The sequence below is a fragment of the Monodon monoceros genome, unplaced genomic scaffold, assembly GCF_005190385.1.
Source record: "Monodon monoceros isolate NGI ecotype Baffin Bay Population unplaced genomic scaffold, NGI_Narwhal_1 Super_Scaffold_11, whole genome shotgun sequence".
In the NCBI taxonomy this organism is placed as follows: domain Eukaryota; kingdom Metazoa; phylum Chordata; class Mammalia; order Artiodactyla; family Monodontidae; genus Monodon; species Monodon monoceros.
Window position 1 is genome coordinate 58,399,558 of NW_021703767.1, and position 20,231 is coordinate 58,419,788.

The window sequence follows — 20,231 nt, forward strand, 5'->3', positions numbered from 1 at the left end:
GTGTATGCACATGTGTATACACGTTTCTCTTGCTAAGGAAGGCTCACAAGAGAACAGTGTCCTTTTTATTTTCATTTTGTTGAGACACCTAGAAGCAAGATTCCATTATGAATAAATTACTGCTTTATAAACGTCTTAGTGCAAAAACCAGTAGCCTTTAGTCTACATTTATTCACTCTCTAATTTGTCAGGAAACAGAAGAAGAAGGGAAAATCTAAAAATAAAGATTTATGGAAAAGGCTCTTGAATTAGAGAGTGATTGCACTGTCGATTTTATGTCTCATATTTATTTTTGCTTGCGATGATTTTAAATGCTGTGTAGTGACAACCTATTCAGTCAACAGAATGAATGCCGATATGGATGGATATGTAAATCAAAGGTATTGGGTTATTTATAATAAAGCCATTTTGATTTTATCTGAAAATTTACTTTTAATGTTTGAAATATCATTTTTCAAGAGTAAGCACCATAAATCCATTTTAATAGTTGATGACTGCCTTAATGAAACATCTGATAATACCACAGATATCTGGCTGTGATGCTCTAAGCTAACTCCATTGTACTGGAGCATTAATACTCTCGCATGCCTCAGCTCTTGCTTTCCTTGTGTTTAACTTCTGAATTCCTCCTTTTAGGGCTATATCATTGTAAATGAAATTAATGAGCCATGTGGCAATTCCACGAATCTCTCCCCTTCCACTCAGTTCCCTGCTGACGCTGACGCTGTTGCCACTGGGCCTACCACAGCTGTGCTGGCGAGCCAGCCACAAAATAAAGAGGTGTGTTGGCATGCCATTTCATTCATTCACTGCTTTCCTCATGTCAAGAATTAACCCATGGTTAACTGAAAATAAGGGTGTGTGAGACAAATATTTGTTTGGTTGACCAGAGGACCAAGAGTGATGGTGAGATGAAAAAAACAGACCGATTTGGGGGTAGTGCTCTACCAATGATAATACTAGAAACCATGAAATATATGGTACAGAGTATAGAGTACTAGGAGAAGTAAGTTCAGAAAAATGAACTATACATACATATAAATACACATACACACATATATATCTCTTAGCACTTTAGCCCAACCTACTTTTCTTACAAAGCAAAAAGCCTTTCTAAAATTGTTGGTTTGAATCACCTTTCCAATTTGATTTTGTCTTCTCTTTTGTTTGCAGTATGGATTTCTTTTTAATATTAAGCTGCTTTAAAACATCTGGGGAGGTGTAAATAATAGTAAATTAAAATACCTCTTACGGATCCAAGTTGCTCACAGTGTGAGATCTTAACAAGAGGCTAAATTGAAAGATACTGCCCATCATTTATGCCTTCTTGATTAACATATAAGAAAACAAAACAATCAGATTATCGATTTCATTTCTTTGTCTTATTCTTTCATTTCATATGGACACATATATATTTTTTCTTTCTCCTCTAAAGCAAAGAGCACCTGTCTGTTCTGGATTTATGTTTCCTTCCACCCTTTCTCCTCATCCTATCACTCAACCTCCATCGGCCCCTTGGCCTGAAGTCGTGGCTACATCTGTCGATTCTTTTCCTTTAAATGACACACCACCTCCTCTACCAGCTAAGAAACACAGAAGGCAGCAGCAACAGGACCAGCAGGTAATTAGGAGCTGGTGTTTAGAGTTTCACCTTAACAACAAACTTAACTGATGTGAAATCTTTTCTTCAACTTTTCCAAAGGTATTTTTTCGTTTTGTTTTTCCTGATCCCTTTTTATTTATTTACTTTTTAAAAGATATTTTTGATGTGGACCATTTTTAAAGTCTTTATTGAATTCGTTACAATATTGCTTCTCTTTTATGTTTTGGTTTTTTGTCCGTGGGGCATGTGGGATCTTAGCTCCCCAACCAGGGATCGAACCTGCACCCCCTGCATTGGAAGGCGAAGTTAACCACTGGAGCACCAGGGAAGTCCCCCTGGTCCCTTTTTAAAAACTCAAAACCTAACAAAGAGGTGGCAGGTGGGTTGCAGAATATGTGCTAGGGTCTTCCAAAGGTATTTTTTAAAAAGATAAGATGCATACTCCTGTTTTTTTTAAGGACATTTATTATGGCCTAAGAGTGTGGGGATTGTTAGAAAGTTTGAGACCTTGATTGTCCTCTCCTGGCTTTTGATATGTTTGAGGTAGTTTCACATCCTCATGCTTCAGTTCCCATTCAACCAAAATATTGCAACTTACTTCAGGTATTTTTCAAAACCATAATAATTATTTCTATAAAATCCATGGTGTAAAAAGTTGCTGTGTCAACACAAAATATTTTCCTCACACAATATTGAAACCATAATAATAGACATCATTCCTCTGCTATGAGCCAAAATTTCCTCAACATTTTACAAATGTCTCATTTCTTCCTTCTAACAATCCCGTGAAATACGAACTACGTCCATATTGATATTTAGGGAACTGAGGCTCAGCATTGGTGAGTAGCTTGTCCAGTGTAACACCACAGGAAGTGCATTTGGTCCATAGAACAATAGTTTTTTATTGTACTTTTTAAAATAGATAATTTATTATTCCAAAAGTGTTGCCCTCCTTTTGATACATTCTATGCATACTCATGCTGGGGTATTCAAAAAATCTATTTTGAGAGTCCTTTCCACTATAATCAAATCCTTATGTGAATTTGGCCCTAGAAGATCCTAAGGAGTCAGTCAATAGACCCCCCCCCCCGCAAAATAGGTGAGCTCTAGTTTCCTATGCCCAGCCCTTACCTTTCTTACAGCTACCTTTACTATCTATTACCTTTGGTTAAAGGACTGTATCTCCTCACTACTTTTAGGTTAATAAATATCTAGTATAAACAGATAATTGTAAAGTTAAATTGCAGATATTCTTCATGATTGGCATGTTTGGAGATTGATAGTAAGTTTGATAACCCAAAGTTGCATTAATTTTTACATATTTCAAAAGCTTGAGTTCAATATAAAAATGATCAAACCTAAAGAACCTCTAATTAGGAAATAAATTTACTATTGAAGACATTTTGGGGGAGGCCAAGAAAAATTAGGATAAGTTTCGAGTTGGCAAAAATTTTGCCTTAGGAATCTGAAAATAAAAATGAAATAGTCAACAGAAGGATTTTTAAATGTGAGGGATTGCTGTAGAGGCTCCTTGGCCAAGATCTTTTTTCAGTCTAGAAGGATGCCTTATATGGAAACAGGTGGATTTGGAGTGTGTTTATGTGACTGAAATATGATTCTAACTTTAAACCCACTTCCCTGTTTATGCTTTCTCTTCATTTCTTCCTTCTCCCTTTTCTTATTCTCCTCACACTGGGATCCGTGCCATCACACAGAACTGTCCAGACAGACAAAGGGAGAAACTGCTTACTTGCTTTGTCCACTGGCTGTTCTGCCATCCACATGGCAACCATCATAATAACTTGTAAGTTGTCCTGAGGCCCCAAGGCAGCAGGCACTACTACAGAAATGACAGGTGGATTTTTCTGAATTTTTCTAGGTTCAGTAATAAATTCTTCCAGTGTACCTTACCAAATGCTAACCCAATTTTCTTAGTGAATACAAGTCTAAGTTGAGTAATTTTTTAAAATTCTGTGTTAAAATTCCAAAGCTTCTTTGTAAATGCATACCTCTTAATTATTTCAGTGACCTGTTTCAGTTAGTCAAGTTTTGCTATTCTGCTTTACATTTGCATTTAAAGCATTTTAGAAGTCTGGAAGAAAGGAAAAAACAGCACCAAGAAGGCCTCTATCTGAGTGACACTTTGCCTCGAAAGAAAACCACACCTTCCATATCCCCTCATTTCAGCAGTGCTACTATGGGGAGAAGCACCGCCCCAAAGGTAGGACATGGGGAGAACCACGGGCTTCACCTTCAGTGAGTCTTTTTGTCCTTATGTTGACTGACATGCAAAGGCCCCTAAAGAAAATGCTAAATAATATACCATTAAGTTTGCTTGTTGGGCAGACGTCATAACTAAATTGCATTTTCTATCCTATTCAGAGGATGTTTGGAATTATACGCTCTGGGACCGAAGCACCTGGTCCAGGGTATTTTCTACCACCACACAAGTGGTGAGTAGCCTTCACTTATGTGACACACTCCCGTAGCTGTATCCCAGATATGGAAATTGGAGGACATAAGCTCTGGATTCCAGGAATAATGGCAAAAAATATTTATCGAACCATTTCTTGGAGCCTGACACTGGGCTAAGCCTTTGACGTGGATTGTTTCTTTGTAAAACCCAACAACACTAGGTAGTAGAGGTACTAGTTAGTATCCCCATTGTATACATGGATAAAACTGAGGTGGAAAGAAGCTAGGTGACTGGTCCACCTGGTCACCTGAAGCTGGTCGGCCCTGAAGCTAGAAAGTGGATCCATGTGGTCTGATGCCTGAGTTGCCCTCACGCCTGTTCTGCTGCCTTACCAAGGGGTCATGGCAGGAAGAGGGGAAGGGCAAGTGAGAAGGAGGTTTTGAGTGGGACAGACTTCGGAGTCCTTCCCTTGTCCTTAATCACTTTGTTTTCATCTATTTTATAAACTGGTGTTCCAAGGAATTTGCTATTTTGAAAGTGTGCTAAAACCACCGGGATAGTTAATATTACGTGTCTCCAGTTTTCAGCCCACTCGATCACTTGGAGCAGATGGAAATTGGTGCCCTTGTAACGTGTGTGGATCTCCTCTGTCCTTGTGCATGATGTGCATGCGTTCTTGTCCCTGCATCTGCTCCTCGCGCATGAAGGACTTTGAGTTGTTCTCCAAGGTGGTTTTGGACAGTGTTTTCCCTATCTGTCTTCACTTTTGGAACTGCTGCCACTGGAGGAATGGCTGTGATGTTGAGACTGCTGTGGAGCTCCTGGGGAGGGACAGCGACTGGGCTTTACCATTTAGCATCAACACACGGGGTGCAAAGACCTACCTTTGCTGCCTTCTGCGCTTAGATAGGAGCTAGGAATCAGCGATGTGACCATGTCCAGAAGGACCATTGGGCCTGCAGTTTGCCTGAGTTTTTCCTCCTGTTTCTCACAGGGCCACCTGCCCCTGGGACAGAGCAACAGCTGTGGCAGTGTGCTCCCCCACTCGCTGGCAACCATGACCAAAGACTCAGAATCTCGGAGGATGCTCAGAGGTAGGTACCTTTTAAGCCCAGTGTCATGTCCTTTGTCAAGAATTAGAATTCCTCAGGGAGGGGGAGACCAAACAGAGTTGGGGATCGTTAGGGAGGGGATCAACCTAAGTCCTCAACTTTACTCTTTTCATTTTTTTAAAATTTTATTGAAGTATAGTTGATTTACAATGTTGTGTTAATTTCTGCTGTACAGCAAAGTGATTCAGTCAACTTTACTCTTCATGTGTCCACTTAGGGGAGGGATATATATATGTATACTCCCTTATTGTTGTACTGAGATAAGTTTTCCTATATGCACATTTGGCTGGTACATAACCATTGTATTTTATAAATTCAGTAGACATCTCCAATCAGAAAGGCCCACAGAGAATACTAACCTTCCCATTTGATTGGGAGAAGGAAAAAAGAGACCCCTGAGATCCTGAGAGATTACCAAGGCACTTAACCAAGTCAGATCACTCGCCTGGTTTGTGGCTGAGCCGCCCTGTTGAACATGTGCTAAAGACTCATTGAGCTGACACAGAGCACTAGTGGCCCAGGACAGACTTCCCTTAGGCCTTTTAAAGTCGGTTGAGCTTTTTTTTTTTTTGGTGGTATGCAGGCCTCTCACTGTTGTGGCCTCTCCCGTTGCGAAGCACAGGCTCCGGACGCGCAGGCTCAGCGGCCATGGCTCACGGGCCCAGCCGCTCCGCAGCATGTGGGATCTTCCCGGACCGGGGCACGAACCCGCGTCCCCTGCATCAGCAGGCGGACTCTCAACCACTGCGCCACCAGGGAAGCCCGGGTTGAGGTTTTATTCTATGTGGTTGTTAGGTTTCAGGTAGACTTGGACTCTCAGCATGTTCTGTTTCTTTGTAATAATATGTTGCGTTTCTAATGGGGTTCTCAAGTAGTCTTTGTGGGGCTAGAAGAAAATACTGTAAGGCAGTTCCAGAGGTGAGCTTCTCGTGCAGATTAGATTTATTGTGTTAACACGGTAGTTTAGGTCAGCTTATATTGGCCCTAACTTTTGAGCAGGCATGGTGCTAGACAGCAAAAATACAAATAAATTACATGATCTTTGCCCTTGAAATGCCTAGAGTCTCATGAGGAAGAGAAAAACAAACAGATGCTTTCAATAAAATGTGGTAAATGCAGTGATGGATGTATGCCCGGGATGTGAATGGGGATGCTGACAGAGTGATGAGCGTCTGGCCTCTCAATGTGTTCATTAGTGGGATTGAAACCCTTCCCTCTAAGCCAGCTTAGAGGCAATTCTGACTGCTCGGCCTCTTTGCTAATGTCACCAGGGAATAATCACTAGTATCATTAGAAATATGTTTATATATTGGTGTATATATATGCATGTATACATAATGTGTATATGTGTGTGGATAAGTGAGCTATATATATATATCACTTGAATGAGGATTTCCTATCATTACCAGAGTGATTTAAGAGTTAATAGAAGCTATGGTGTTCCTAAAAGTGGTTTATAATATATGAGAGGTTTACAGTGTTAACCTTTGAATAAAATACATTTGAACTTCTCTTTTATTTTATCATAATTTCTTAATAAACTAAAAATATCTCTTATGGTATATAAATAATAAACATAAATGAGTATATTTTGGCTCTCATTAATCACTGTTCGTTTGTGGGTCAAGTCTGTTTTCTGTTGATGCATTTCTCTGTGATATTTATAGACTTCTTTTTAAATGGATTTTTCCCACTGGCTGAAGGCATCAAAGTTTGGACTGGCCACAGCACCCATGCTTTATGTTGAAAGTTTTTGCCTTAAGATAGAGAGCAAGAAAAACTAGTCCTTTATACCAAACAAACCTGTAAACAATACTGTGTAAGAGGATTCTTGTGAGAATATGGTGAAACTGGAGGGATGTTTGATCTCTATTTTTCTCATCTGTGTTCCCCCCAAATAATGGGAATCCCCATGTTAGGTCCATGAAGAAGAACTGAGCCAGTTCCCTTAGGTCACATTAGGTACCGTCTACAAAATCTATTGTCTTTGACCTGTCTTTTGTGCCCCTGTTCTTCACTGTTGGGTCTTTTGTACATCCCAGAAGTCTGCAGCCTGTCCTTCCCTGCTGCCGCTCTGAGTGGTGTTCCTCTTAAAGAGTTTCATGGGGTGATGATGAGACAGCTTCCAAGGAAATAGAGAAGCCTCATATGTGTGCTGATCCAAGAGGATGTGATGTATCTTGTGAGGCCAGCCTGCCACCCTTGGCTTCCCTGCCCAGAGGAGGAAGGGTCAGGGACTGCAGTTTTTAAAATTGGCAAGATTTTCTACTAAAATTGGACCATAAAATTGGCAAGATTTTCTACTAAGCCCTTACAGGTGGCCCACAAGGACCAGGGAGGATGACTTATAATTTCATTTGGAATTGTGTTTCACTACTACTTGTTGGCTCCATTAAAATAGCAAACACCAAGTAAAAGTCCATGGTTTTGAAAAAATCAGACCTCGCACATTTTTCATTAACTCAAATTAAATAGGTCTTATCATTTTTATGACTTACACAAATTAACTTAAATGAACTATTTTTTTGCTGCCTATTCGTAATGGATACATCAAGGACGATGGTGTAAGTATGAGCCTTCCTTCAATAAGCACTTTGTTAGTAGACCTGACAGCGTGAATCATGCAAACAAAGATCTCTGAGAGCGGAGTTTAAAGCAAAGAGTCCAGGGACTCAGATCCTAAAGTTGTAATGGTTATTGGCTTTTGTACAACTTGTGAACTATTCCTTTGTAAGCTTTAGAATGAATGAAATCTTTGTCCTTTTATCTTCTGTTCAATGCAGGAAAGTCCAAGAAAGGTACAACAACCTCCCTGTGTGGTGTTTTTGTTTCCAGCAAATAATGAAAGGTCATTGTCATCTTTAAGAAGTGATCAGATTTAAAACTGTACAATGGTGGACTTTTAGTCTAATGATTATTCCTTTTTACACATCAGAGGAAAATTGTTGCACATTTGCTAGAAGCACAATGCTGCGTGCAGCTGCTGTTCGTTGACCGGCAGCTGCATGACCCTCTTTGTTTTGATTTTTTTATTGCAAGGTCAGACCATGCAGGAAACACGAGTGCTTCGGAAGCACCGTTTCGTAAGACTCAGGATCTAGATAAAGAAAAGAGTGGGCCTTGTGATGTGTGTAGGCTAAGTGTAAAATATGATGTTTCCCCTTTATAAAGGCCAGGTATAAATAAGGCAGGCGGCAGGCTATGTGAGAAGATGGAAGGATTTAGGAGGCTCCTACCTATTCATTCCATTTAAGCCTTGAGACTTAGTAAAGAGTGAAGAACAGCCTAAATTGCTGGCTAGAATAAATGATTCTTATGTGGCTGGGAGACAGAAATGTAGGGCATTAAAAGACTGACTTGTTATAAAGTTTGATGGGCTGTGCTTCAAATCATTGAATGGCATTTTACAAACCTTAAGTCTTAAAAACTATTTGTTAATGTCTTCTTGGAAAAAAGAATTGTTTTATAGATATAATCTTGTTTTATTCTCCCTATTTTCTAGTTGAACATGTGTGAAAAATTCTTTTCTCCTGTAACAAATCATTTTTGACTGTGTGCATGTATCAGAAGCTTGTTTTTGTTTTGTTAACTTCTTGAGTTCGTCTCTATAAACTCAAATTTAATCTAAAAATGTGAATATCTTACCTTGTCAAGCTGGTATTGTTACTAACACGGTCAATGACTGCATGTTGGAAGACGTTTATTTTCCCTGGCCCTTTGTCATCCTTTTTGATCTTGTATCTTTTTCCCTTTCTCTGTCATTCTCCTCCTCATTCCTGACTTGTCCTGCACCTTCGTCTTCTGGCTGTGGACTATGGTTAGGAAGAATGAATGTCTCAGCAGGTGAGAAATTGTCAGAAATACTGATTAATTTTATCCTCTTAAACCGAGGTTATAATTTTAAGTCATCTCATTTTCTGTATTAAGGCCCAGATAACCATTTTAAGGTATATAACACACATTTGGAAAATATTGGCAAGAGTATATATCCCACAATGGTTAACTCACAAAGCACTTTTCAGGTACAATTAGCCAGAATTCATAGAGATTGACATTAAAAATAACGATAACAATAATAATAATAAATGGGCCTTGAACGTCCAACCTATTGGCTCTTCCGGGGCAGTGAAGAGACTTGAGTTGATTAGGATTCCAGGTATGTGCTATGCTTAGTGACCAGCCTCAGATATTATCAGGTCTTACTTTATAAACTTTATAAAATACCCTATTCAAACAGCCATTTCTATCTGGACAGGAAGGATTTAGAGCATTTACAAGGCCCTTTTTACTTTTCAGATGCTGTCCCCCGCTGAATATTATTCTTGCTACATAATTTAAAACCAAGCAGTCTCAGGGATTTGGGGAAGTCTCATTTTTTCCAGTCCACTTACTTTGCCCCACCCGAAACAGTAGATGCATTCCACTTCCTTATTTAGTCACTAATATATTGGGTTGGCCAAAAAGTTCATTTGGGTTTTTCAGTAACATCTTATGGAAAAACCTGAACAAACTTTTTTTTGGAATTTCTTGAACAAGTGCATTCAGTCAGTGACTCTTTATTTTGTGACATCTGAATGCTAAACAAATGGGGATTCTGTGGTGAACAGGACATATATGACCCCCTCCCTGATAACTTATACTTGAGCAGTGGCTTAATCCAGCTCACACCTGTTCTGGTGCTGCTTCATGCACAGCAGTTCTTCTTGGGCCTCCTACCAGGAACGCTCCTTCCGTCTCCTGTGCTTCTATGGTGTCCTTCTGTTGAAAGTATCTGTACCTTTAAATGGCCAGGCCAGAGCCTGGATCCTAAAACCAGCTCTTAGGAATCACGCTGGTGCAATTCTGGGGTCACGAGGGAGAGGTCCATGCCCTCGATTGTAATTGCAGGGGTAACTTGTTTTTTTGGAATTGTTCAGGAGGGAGGAGGCTAAGCCAGGTGACAGCTGAGTTCCCTGAGATCAGTAAAATATTGCCGGTTGTGGGGATAGAAGGGACTGCATAAGATGGGCATTCCCACTCACACTGGATCCACAGGAGACTAAAATCTTGCCTTGGAAGCTACTTGTTAGAAGCAGCCTTTTTCGTTTAAGTTGCCATGAAAATGCAAGGTGCTTATCCTACCACCAGAGTGATGCAAGGTTTTCTCAGACGTCGAGCAAAGAAATAAAATAAAAATAAAACACGTAGTGAGGTGATCTAGGGAATTTACATTCACAGTCCTTAGCACAGCACACATTGTAACACGGCTCTCCCTTATGGCCGCATCTGAAAACTTGGAGCCAGTTTAGTTTACTGTCTGCCTCACCTGAAGGTGGTAAGTTCATTTTCTTATTCTGTGGTACTTTTGGGGGGAAAAAAAAAATCATGGAACATCTGAGAAGCAGGGCATACAGTTGCTTTAAGAAGAAATACGTTCCCCCTCTTTTCTGCTTTTCCAAAAAAGTGTTAATTGCATTGTAGGAACTGGCTTTTCCTCATAGCGAAAAACTGAAGGGAAGGGAGGTTGTGGCACCTGTCATCACCAAGGAGATAAGTCTTATATGTTTGAAATGACAGGGCTGTCTTTTAGGGATGTTTTGTTCATACTAAAACAAGGAAATGTCTTCCATGTCGTTGGTGCCAGTGTGAAGGTTTCCTTGCCAACGAACCTTTTTTGAAAGTATAAGGAAAGATATGCGTGTGAGCTTTTCAAATAATTTCTGGTGTTTTTTTTTTTTTATCGTCCCCCTTTTTTTTCATAATGAATAATTGGAAACGATTTAACAGGAGCAGTTAGTAATTCCAAAAGTTCAAGTATCAAAGGTAAATATTTGAGTAATGAATTATTTTGCCATTCTTAAGACAAAAAAAAAAGGCACAAGCTCCACGCTTATGAACGCACTGGCTTTGTGTAATGCTTTTATGCATTAATCATTACAATTAATAATATTCTCTCTAAAGTCTCATGGTGTGCTATTATGTTTTGCATCTTTCCTTAGCAAAGTGATGTGTACATACGTGTATATTTATAACTTATAATTACATCTTATATCAAGGAAACTTATTTTCCCAGAAATGCCTTAACCTGAACTAACATATTTTCACTTAGACATCTAAAACTGCTCTAAATACTAATGACATGCAAACTCCTCATGGAACTCTAATCATTTTACAGATTTAGTTTTGGTCTATAATGCTTTGTTAAAGCATCATGGATGTGGCTTCCTTTTTAAATGGAAATATTTAATTAACAGCTGAGGAAGCTGTTTGGAATTACTTGCCTTCTTTTGCCCTCTGGCCTGCTTTTTGCCATTCCATTACTAATTAAAAGCCTCATAGAAAGGTAGGTAAAGTACAAGAAAACAGGGAAAATCCAGATGGTCCAACTGTAAACTCTTCATAGGTCTGGTAAGTAAATTTGATCAGGGAGAAAGTGACTGCAAACTATGGTACTGGTTAAAGAAACATCTTTTTAATGAATTAAGGGATTTGTTTATCACTATGACCCCTGATTCCCGAATACATGCTAAATAGAGAATTGAAAGGAAGAATAAGTCGATTTGTGATGCCCAAAATCAACTACCAGAAGAAAGCCATAGAGTAACACAAAGTCAAGCCAGTGGCCTAATGTGCCAGCTGACCAGGTACCAGGGTAAGGAAAACCCCTCTTATTAGTGGCAACTTTTGCTCCTGTTGATGGGATCCCTATGTTTTCATACGGTTGATATCACCAACTAGCTGAAGGCTGACTGTTGAGGCAGAAAAAGAAGAGAGCTGTATATACACTAATTAGGAGGAGTACAGCTATTGGAAGGATTGTTGATTCTGAGTATTTTAAATAAGTAATTGGCAGACAAGGGAATTTGAAAAAAAAGGATGAGGAAAATGTCAGTTTGAACATTAACCAGATTAAAAGTGTGAGTGATATGAGTGAGACACAGATTTCTCAAATCCTACACCTAGATGATCCACCTATTTTATGACCAGATCCAGTACCCTTTAAATTGCAATACCACTGAAGAAGTGACTGCCCGTAAACCCTGGTGTTGCTTGTCACTAGAGTCGTCTTGCTTCACTTAAACCCAGCTATTATCAGAGTATTCACGGCCTTTAAATGTGTTTCTGTTTTGGTTTTGTGTGTGTGTGTGTGTGTGTGTGTGTGTGTGCTGATGTGTGCTTCTCGGTTGTGCTGAGATGTAGAAATGGTATAGGAAAGTGTCAAGTGATCTGCTGACAGAAAAGATCATTCCCAAGACCACTTCTTTGAAACTCTTCCTTGCACTGAGCATTATGCCATTTCTTTGATCTTCTTGGCTTCAAAACAAATTAGACCAAGGCCCCAGTTTCATAGGCAGATGTTTTGGGTTCCTGGTTTAAGCCTTAGAAGATCTAAGACTGAAAAAAATGAGGCATACTAACGTATTTATGGCTCTCTCCTTAGGATATAATCACCAACAGATGAGTGAAGGTCAAAGGCAGAAGTCTTCTGAATTTTACAGCCGCACAGCATCTGAATCAAATGTCTACTTGAACAGTTTCCACTACCCAGATCACAGCTACAAGGACCAGGCCTTTGATACTCTGAGCCTAGACAGCTCTGACAGCATGGAGACAAGCATCTCTGCCTGCTCACCTGACAATATCTCTAGGTAAGATGTATTCCTGGGGAAGGTTTCTGGTTTGGAAAAGCACCTGTCGGTTTCAAAAAGTAAAGCCATCAATTTGGGGCCATGTATATGTACAAGCCCAAATTTCTGAAACATAAAGACTCTACAGTAGAGAAGAGGGTTGGGTGTCATGGTGGTCTTTGAAAGTAGTTTCTTTGTATCCTGTGTGACTGAGCCAGTCACACACCATCTAATCCATTTTCTCCTTTACTCTATTCTTTACATTTGACTTCACGCATATACTGTGCTTCAAAATGGATTTGCCTCTGTTGGTTGACTCCACCTTCATTAGGACTACTTTTGATTCAGTAAAGAAGTAATTTCCAGCAACAGAGTAAGAATTTGAAGGATATCTTACCCTTATGTTTTGTTGAAAGAAAGACATTAGCTGTTCTGCATATTAAAATTTTGTAAGGATTTAACCATTCACATTCGTGTTCATACTTTGAGGCAAGCAAAGGTGTTCTTAGGGGATTATGGCCAAAGGTGCATCTAAAATATGGATCTAGTCAGAGCGCTCCTTCAAAAGCTTGTGATGGGGACTTCCCTGGTGGCACACTGGTTAAGAATCCGCCTGCCAATGCCGGGGACACGGGTTCGAGCCCTGGTCCAGGAAGATGCCACATGCTGTGGAGCAGCTAAGCCTGTGCGCCACAATCACTGAAGCCTACGCGCCTAGAGCCCATGTTCTGCAACAAGAGAAGCCACCACAGTGAGAAACCCGTGCACCACAATGAAGAGTAGCCCCCGCTCACCACAGGTAGAGAAAGCCCGCGCATAGCAACGAAGACCCAACGCAGCCAAATATTAATTAATTAATTGAAAAAAAAAAGCTTGTGATGATGCCCTACTACCTTTTTTTTTTTTTTTTTAATTTGTGGTACGCGGGCCTCTCACTGTTGTGGCCTCTCCCATTGCGGAACACAGGCTCCAGACGCGCAGGCTCAGCGGCCATGGCTCACGGGCCCAGCCACTCCGCGGCATGTGGGACCTTCCCGGACCGGGGCACGAACCCGTGTCCCCTGCATCGGCTGGCGGACTCTCAACCACTGCGCCACCAGGGAAGCCCTGCCCTACTACCTGTTGAATAAAGTCAGACCCCAGAGCCTGGCATTCTAGATGCAGCCCAACTCCCCATTCATTCTCTCCTCCTGATACACCTCCCAGAGCTTCTTATTCATTGAGAGGGCGAAGAATTCTCAGATCTCTGTGCCTTTGACCATATTGGTTCTAGCTTTGGGCTCATGTAATCTGTTCTTTCTTTTATTTATATGCTCATTCATTCCACAAATCCTTATAGAATATTCTACAGTTAACAGTGAGCTGGAGTCAGCTCAAACTGGCTGGCAAGAGCCAGAGGTGCACATCTCCTCCTAACTCTGTGATCAGTGATGTCATGTTGGTAGCTTGAAACTGGCCACGGTGGGAGTGTTTACTCCACATAAATAGACATTTGCTGCATATCAGGGGTTTTGTTTTTCTCCAGAGAGCTAGTTTACCAGCACACCACTATCTAGAGTCAATTCATCCTCTCATTTGTTTATTCCCTCAACCTGTACTTACTGAGCATTGAGAGTGTCTGGCATTGCAAAATGTCTTTACCTTCCCCCAACCCCTCCCATTTTAGCCTGGAGAAAGTCTTCTCTTCCTTTAAGCTGAAACTTAAGTTGGAAACTCATGAGAATTTCTCCTTTCAGGGCATTTTTCTTTCATGTTTCCATGGAACTTGATACTTTTTTCTATTATATCACTGATCACATTGCAGCATACAGATTTTTTCTTCAATAATTAATTGGTACATTCCTCAGTGTCAAGGAGGATGTCTAATTATCTTTTGGTTTCCACATTCAGCAGAGATCTGGGCACATAGTAGGCATTCAGTAAGTGTCGGCTGAATAAATACCTCGGGATATTTGATTTTTTTTCTTTGTTTGATCTATTTCAATTGGCTGAGAACCATTATGAGTTCAACCCCCCAAGCATCCAATATTTAATCAATGTTCATTGAGCAATTGTGTGTCTCAAGTGAAAATGTCTAGTTGAATAATGGCCATCAAAAAAACTTTGCTCTATTGCAATGAAGTCACAGGCTGGGACAGGAGCTTTGGGGGCTCGACCTGACAACTGTTGTGCTATTGCAAGCGGATCACAGAACTCTCTCGGTCCTGATTTGCTCATCTGCTAAGTGGAGGATTGTTTCTTGAATGCAAGAGGATGATGGATTTTAAAATAGTTGGGTGGAAAATTACCATCGTGTATATAGCATTTCTGTCTTTACAAAGGTTTGAATCATTTGCTCCTCACCCCCGCCCCCCAAAAAAGGAGTGACAGAGACAGAGGGAAAGTATCAGCAAGGTATACTTAGCTTTGGGTTAGTGTCTCATAAATGAAAAGAATATGAGAAACCTCAATCTAACCAGATATAGCCGGGAAATCTGGGGAGTGGAAGAAAAGAAGAAAAGGAGAGAGGCTACAGTTTGTGGTAAATAAAATATAGTGTATTTTAATTCTGGCATCATAATGTTTGAAATATTGATATTACTGGATATATCCTGTCAGAGAAGGAAAGGAGTCCCTTGGGAAAAACACTAAAGCAACCGTGAGAATTATAGATATTTCTCCGTGTTACAACGGAAAACTTAATTTAATTTAAATTTAAGTAGGGAGTTATATAATAATAAAGAATAAAGCTAATTTTTTGCTGCCATTATTTTTTAATGTCAGAAGGGTTAGTATTTCACTTCATTCAATATTAGAAGATACGGTATCTCACTTTTTTTTTTTTTTTTTTTGCGGCACGCGGGCCTCTCACTGTTGTGGCCTCTCCCGTTGCGGAGCACAGGCTCCGGACGCGCACGCTCAGCGGCCATGGCTCACGGGCCCAGCCGCTCCGCGGCTTGTGGGATCCTCCCGGACCGGGGCACAAACCCGCGTCCCCTGCATCGGCAGACGGACCCTCAACCACTGCGCCACCAGGGAAGCCCGGTATCTCACTTTTTAAAAAATGAAAGACACTTGAGTGTGTGGAACAATTGGGCATGAAACCATCCATCTCTTGCTCTGAAGGAGCTCTCGTAATACCCGCTTATCCCAGGAGGACGTCAGAGAGTCATGCAGGGGTGCCGGGAGCTGATGTTCTCAGGACAGAAAGCCTAGAACTTTGAGTACTTATTCATAAATGCCAGTAAACTGACCAATTAAGTGTGTTACTTTTGAATAACAGGACACAAATAAAAGTCAGCAACTCGGCAACTATTGTATAATGATGATGGGAGGAATAAAAGTTGACAGTGCAGCCGTTTCATTTCCAAGTATAGGGATCTCAGAGGGGTTTCTTAGGCACTCTGCACTTTTGCAAGTTGTTATTTTGAAAACATCAGACTACTTTCCCAAATAACTGTGAACATTTTAAAGCAGTATTCCTGTGGTGAACTCCTGATGGCTTGACCATTTTTTTGGGTCTATTTTTGAGCCATCTTTAATAAATAAATACACTCTATATTATAGTTTTCCTATCTTGGTGGCTTTTTCTGCTCCATTTTCTGCTCCCTGCCTCTTCATCCCCACCAAAAACTGAAAGTAAATATGCATCCCTTCAAATGATCACTCCTCAAACCCCATCTCTCATATTTAAAGGTGGTAACAGCCACAGTGCAGCAGTAAGTACAGGAAATTACCTTAAAGGAAGCCACTTCAGTTAGATTTACCAAGCATTAGAAGTTTAGGTCTAGAGACTTAAGCACAGTGGCCACCAAAATCTTAATTTAATTTTATTTGTTCACCTACTTACTTTTTCTTTAAATGGTTTCCAAAGGTAGAAAATGAGAATTGACTCCACTAAATGTACCATATTAAGAGGATAGCATTATTGCAGAGTGATCATTCCTGGAAGGTAGCTACATGTGGCCATGATCATTTTCCATAGTTACTTCACAGAGAACTGACCCAGTGCTGCTAGCAGTCATAGATAACTAACCAATCACCATGGTCAGAAATTACTAATAGTATTTATTTAAATATGCTGTCAGATTCTCTGAATGTCAAAAAATTGAAGCCAAAGTAGAAGATGCCTACAAAAGGTCTAGTATAAATAAAAGGGACAGAGAGAGAAAAAACAAACAAACAAACAATCATTTCTCTTTTGTGCCACCATCTACCTAAAAAAAATTCATGCTGCCCTAAGATAAGCTTGTACCTATTTTTATGAAGGAAAATGATGTGATAAACATCAGGAAAATGGTAATAGGGAACTAATGTTTGGCATGTATCGTATGACAGCACATCCTAAATGGGAACTTTTTGAAGACAGGTAGAAAAAGAAATAAAGAACTAAAAATTTTTCTCTTTTTTTAGATTTTTAAAAAATTATGTATTAAAATATCCTGAAATTATACACATTTTAAAGAGGTAATTCCATGCTGAAGTTCTAGCAACATAAACTCAGTCTTGTGGTTTATTATGTCACAAAAAGCCATTGGTAGAATTATCGAATTACTCAGAGTTGTGGGTACCTTTGCCTTACACTTTTTGTTGAGACATCATTTTCGTGTCCAGCAGAAAGTTCTTTGAGTCAGACAGTGTTTTTGCTTTTACAACATCATTACTTACACTGTACACAAATATAAAGCTAAGAAAACAGGTCTTGGGTCGTAGAAAACAGCAGCTGAAGGTCAATTCTTCATAAAGTCTGTTTTCTGCTAAAATTATTGAATGAGCTCATGGAGTGTAGTGTTCTGAATACCACCTAAAATTATACGTTCTTATTACTATTGCTAATAAGCCCTGACCTTGTGTTCATGCTTTGAGAAAATGTTAAGGAAGTTGATCTCTCATTATAGTTATTACCCACCAGCAGTGTGTGTATGGAGCGGGGACAAGACTGGGTATGGGGTTGAGGGCATCCAAGGCTGAGCTTGGTTTTAAGAGATACATCAACCAGAATTTCAGATACTTCTAATCCCTTTGTTTCAGGCAAAGGTTTGTATTCTGCTTTCTACCCTAGTCAACACCCAGTGTTTGCATTTTATTCTAGGGAATTCTTTCAGAAGAGATACTGAAAACCAGAGGATTTCAGAGGAGGGCAGACAGCTGTCAAAGAGACCAGATAGTCTAATCTTTTTGAATAGAGAAAGATTAGACATTTTATAAGGAGTAATAATTTGCTTAACCTGAAAAAATGCTTGAGATAATGAATTGAAAATAAATATTCTGGGACACTGGCTTTTCATTTAGTGGCAACATTGGTATGCTGAAGGCAGTCTTGGAAAAGTTTTATGTCTTTATGGAGAATTTTGTTTTGCGTTTTGCTTATTTATTTGTTTGTTGTATGACAATGTTCTTCTTTGCTTTTTTTCCTTCCTTTTCCTGTTTTTGCCTTTGCCCCTAAAGTGAATATTCTAAAAAGCAAATTCAAATTTTGCTGAAAGGTATTATTCACCACTGAAAACTAAATCTGCTATTTAGATTCCTGTACCCTTGACTGAAGTTTCATTTTTCTTTATGAATATGGGTTTTTACCAAAGTTGGTCACATAAAAAAAGTAATCTTCAGTTGATAAAATAGAATATGGCTAAGTAGAGAAAGGAGGCAAAACTAGTCTTTTTTTTTTTTTTTTTTTTTTTTTTTGCGGTATGTAGGCCTCTCTCTGTTGTGGCCTCTCCCGGTGCGGAGCACAGGCTCCGGACGCACAGGCTCAGCGGCCATGGCTCACGGGCCCAGCCGCTCCGCGGCATGCGGGATCTTCCTGGACCGGGGCAGGAACCCGTGTCCCCTGCATCGGCAGGCGGACTCCCAACCACTGTGCCACCAGGGAAGCCCAAAACTAGTCATCTTTATACCATTAATGACCAAGTGATTCAGTATTATTCAGTATCATACAGTAATTACATATGAGATCAGAAATGTGCCTGCCTTCTGAAGGTCAGAATTTGGAGCAATGGGAGGAAGTATTGCTCCTCTTGTAATTTAGGTGGGCTGGAGAAACCAATGATGAGTGTCTTGTGCTACAGGTAATGCATTACAAAGTGTATCTTCAGTGACTTCAGGCTCTCCCTTGGCATGACAGGTGCTAGCCAAATGGCATTTCATTTGTTCCATGCCATTGTATTGACAAGTCTTCACCCTAAATTTCTATAGCAATTGCTTTTGCTTTTCACTGCAGGTGCAGTTCTGATCCCCCCAAAAGTATCAGGTAGTGGCAACACAGTATCATAGAGCAGCAAAAATTTTGCTAAATAAAAGTGGTTTACATGTCAAGGAAATATTAAATCAATAGCAAAAGTGTAGCTATAGAGAACAAGTAGGTGTCCATGGATAAAAATTATTTTTAAACAAAATAACCAAAGTAGCTTTTAAAGTATATAAAATATAATTTTTTTTACTGCCTCCATAGTTTTGTCTTTTCCAGAATGTCATATAGTTGGAGTAATAAAGTATTTAGTGTTTCAGATTGGCTTCTTTCACTCAGTAATATGCATGTATAGTTTCTTCATGTCTTTCCATGGCTTGATAGCTCGTTTCTTTTTAGTACTGAATAATATTCCATAGCCTGGATGTAGTATGGTTTATTTATTCATTTACCTACTAAAGGATATCTTAGTTGCTTCCAAGTTTTGGCATTTATGAATAAAGCTGCTATAAACCTGTGTGCACAGTACTGATTTTAAGATAAACCATATGTCCTACATTACTGTGGTCATGTTTCTCTTCAAAAGAACTCTTAGCCCTCAAACATCCTAGGTTTGAGTTGATCAACAATATGATTTAGGGAGACTATACTAATGATTATCTTATTCATTTTTATATGAATTAATTTTTATATGAATGTGTGTAGCAAACATGAACCCCTACTGTGTGCCAGGCTTTATGCTACGGAGGATACAGGCACAAAAGCCTCTCTATAGCCAAGAGAGTCTAGAAAAGAAGATACATTTAAGTGACTATGCAAATAAACATGCATGAGAAATAGCATTGGTTCTCCATGGCTGGAACATCAAAATAAATAAGTTTTGACTTAGGCCATGGTCCTTTTTTTCCAGAATAGTCAAATAAAATGTAAACAAGGGAAAAATAATATATTTTGTTTAATGTTAAACATTTCTAAGTTCTTCTCCTTCTCTGTTAGTTATCCTATCTGGTCTTGCAGCTTTTGCTCCCTTTGGTTTTTCCTTCACGTGTTATGTGATGTCTTTCTCAAGATGCATTACTTTTGAAGCTCTTGAATCCCTTAATGCAGTTTCCTCGTTCGTACGGTGGATGGGCTTTACTGGCAAAACTGGCCACTACCCTTCTATTGAACCTGTAAGAGAATTCATTTTTTTAATTGGCCATCTTAGATCACCATTTAAGAAATAAAATGTCCACAAGCAAAAAGGCATAACAAAAAAGTAGCTGGTGATACATGATCCCAAACCAAATAAAGTGACTTCCAAACTTAGGGGTCATCTACGTAGAAC

General features: G+C 39.6%; 1 protein-coding gene across 9 annotated transcripts in view; it reads left to right on the forward strand.

Annotated features, from left to right (window-relative positions):
• PHLDB2 (pleckstrin homology like domain family B member 2) overlaps positions 1-20,231 on the forward strand; it is a 246,037-nt gene that overhangs the window by 216,478 nt on the left and 9,328 nt on the right. For 4 of the 9 annotated variants that reach the window (XM_029215008.1, XM_029215015.1, XM_029215011.1 and 1 more), the window contains 5 exons: positions 637-780; positions 3,684-3,824; positions 5,014-5,113; positions 8,954-8,974; positions 12,552-12,759. In XM_029215008.1, coding sequence (XP_029070841.1) covers positions 637-780; positions 3,684-3,824; positions 5,014-5,113; positions 8,954-8,974; positions 12,552-12,759 — 614 coding nt within the window. The remainder of the gene's footprint in view (positions 1-636; positions 781-3,683; positions 3,825-5,013; positions 5,114-8,953; positions 8,975-12,551; positions 12,760-20,231) is intronic. The other 5 variants (XM_029215012.1, XM_029215017.1, XM_029215013.1 and 2 more) reach the window with 3 other exon arrangements.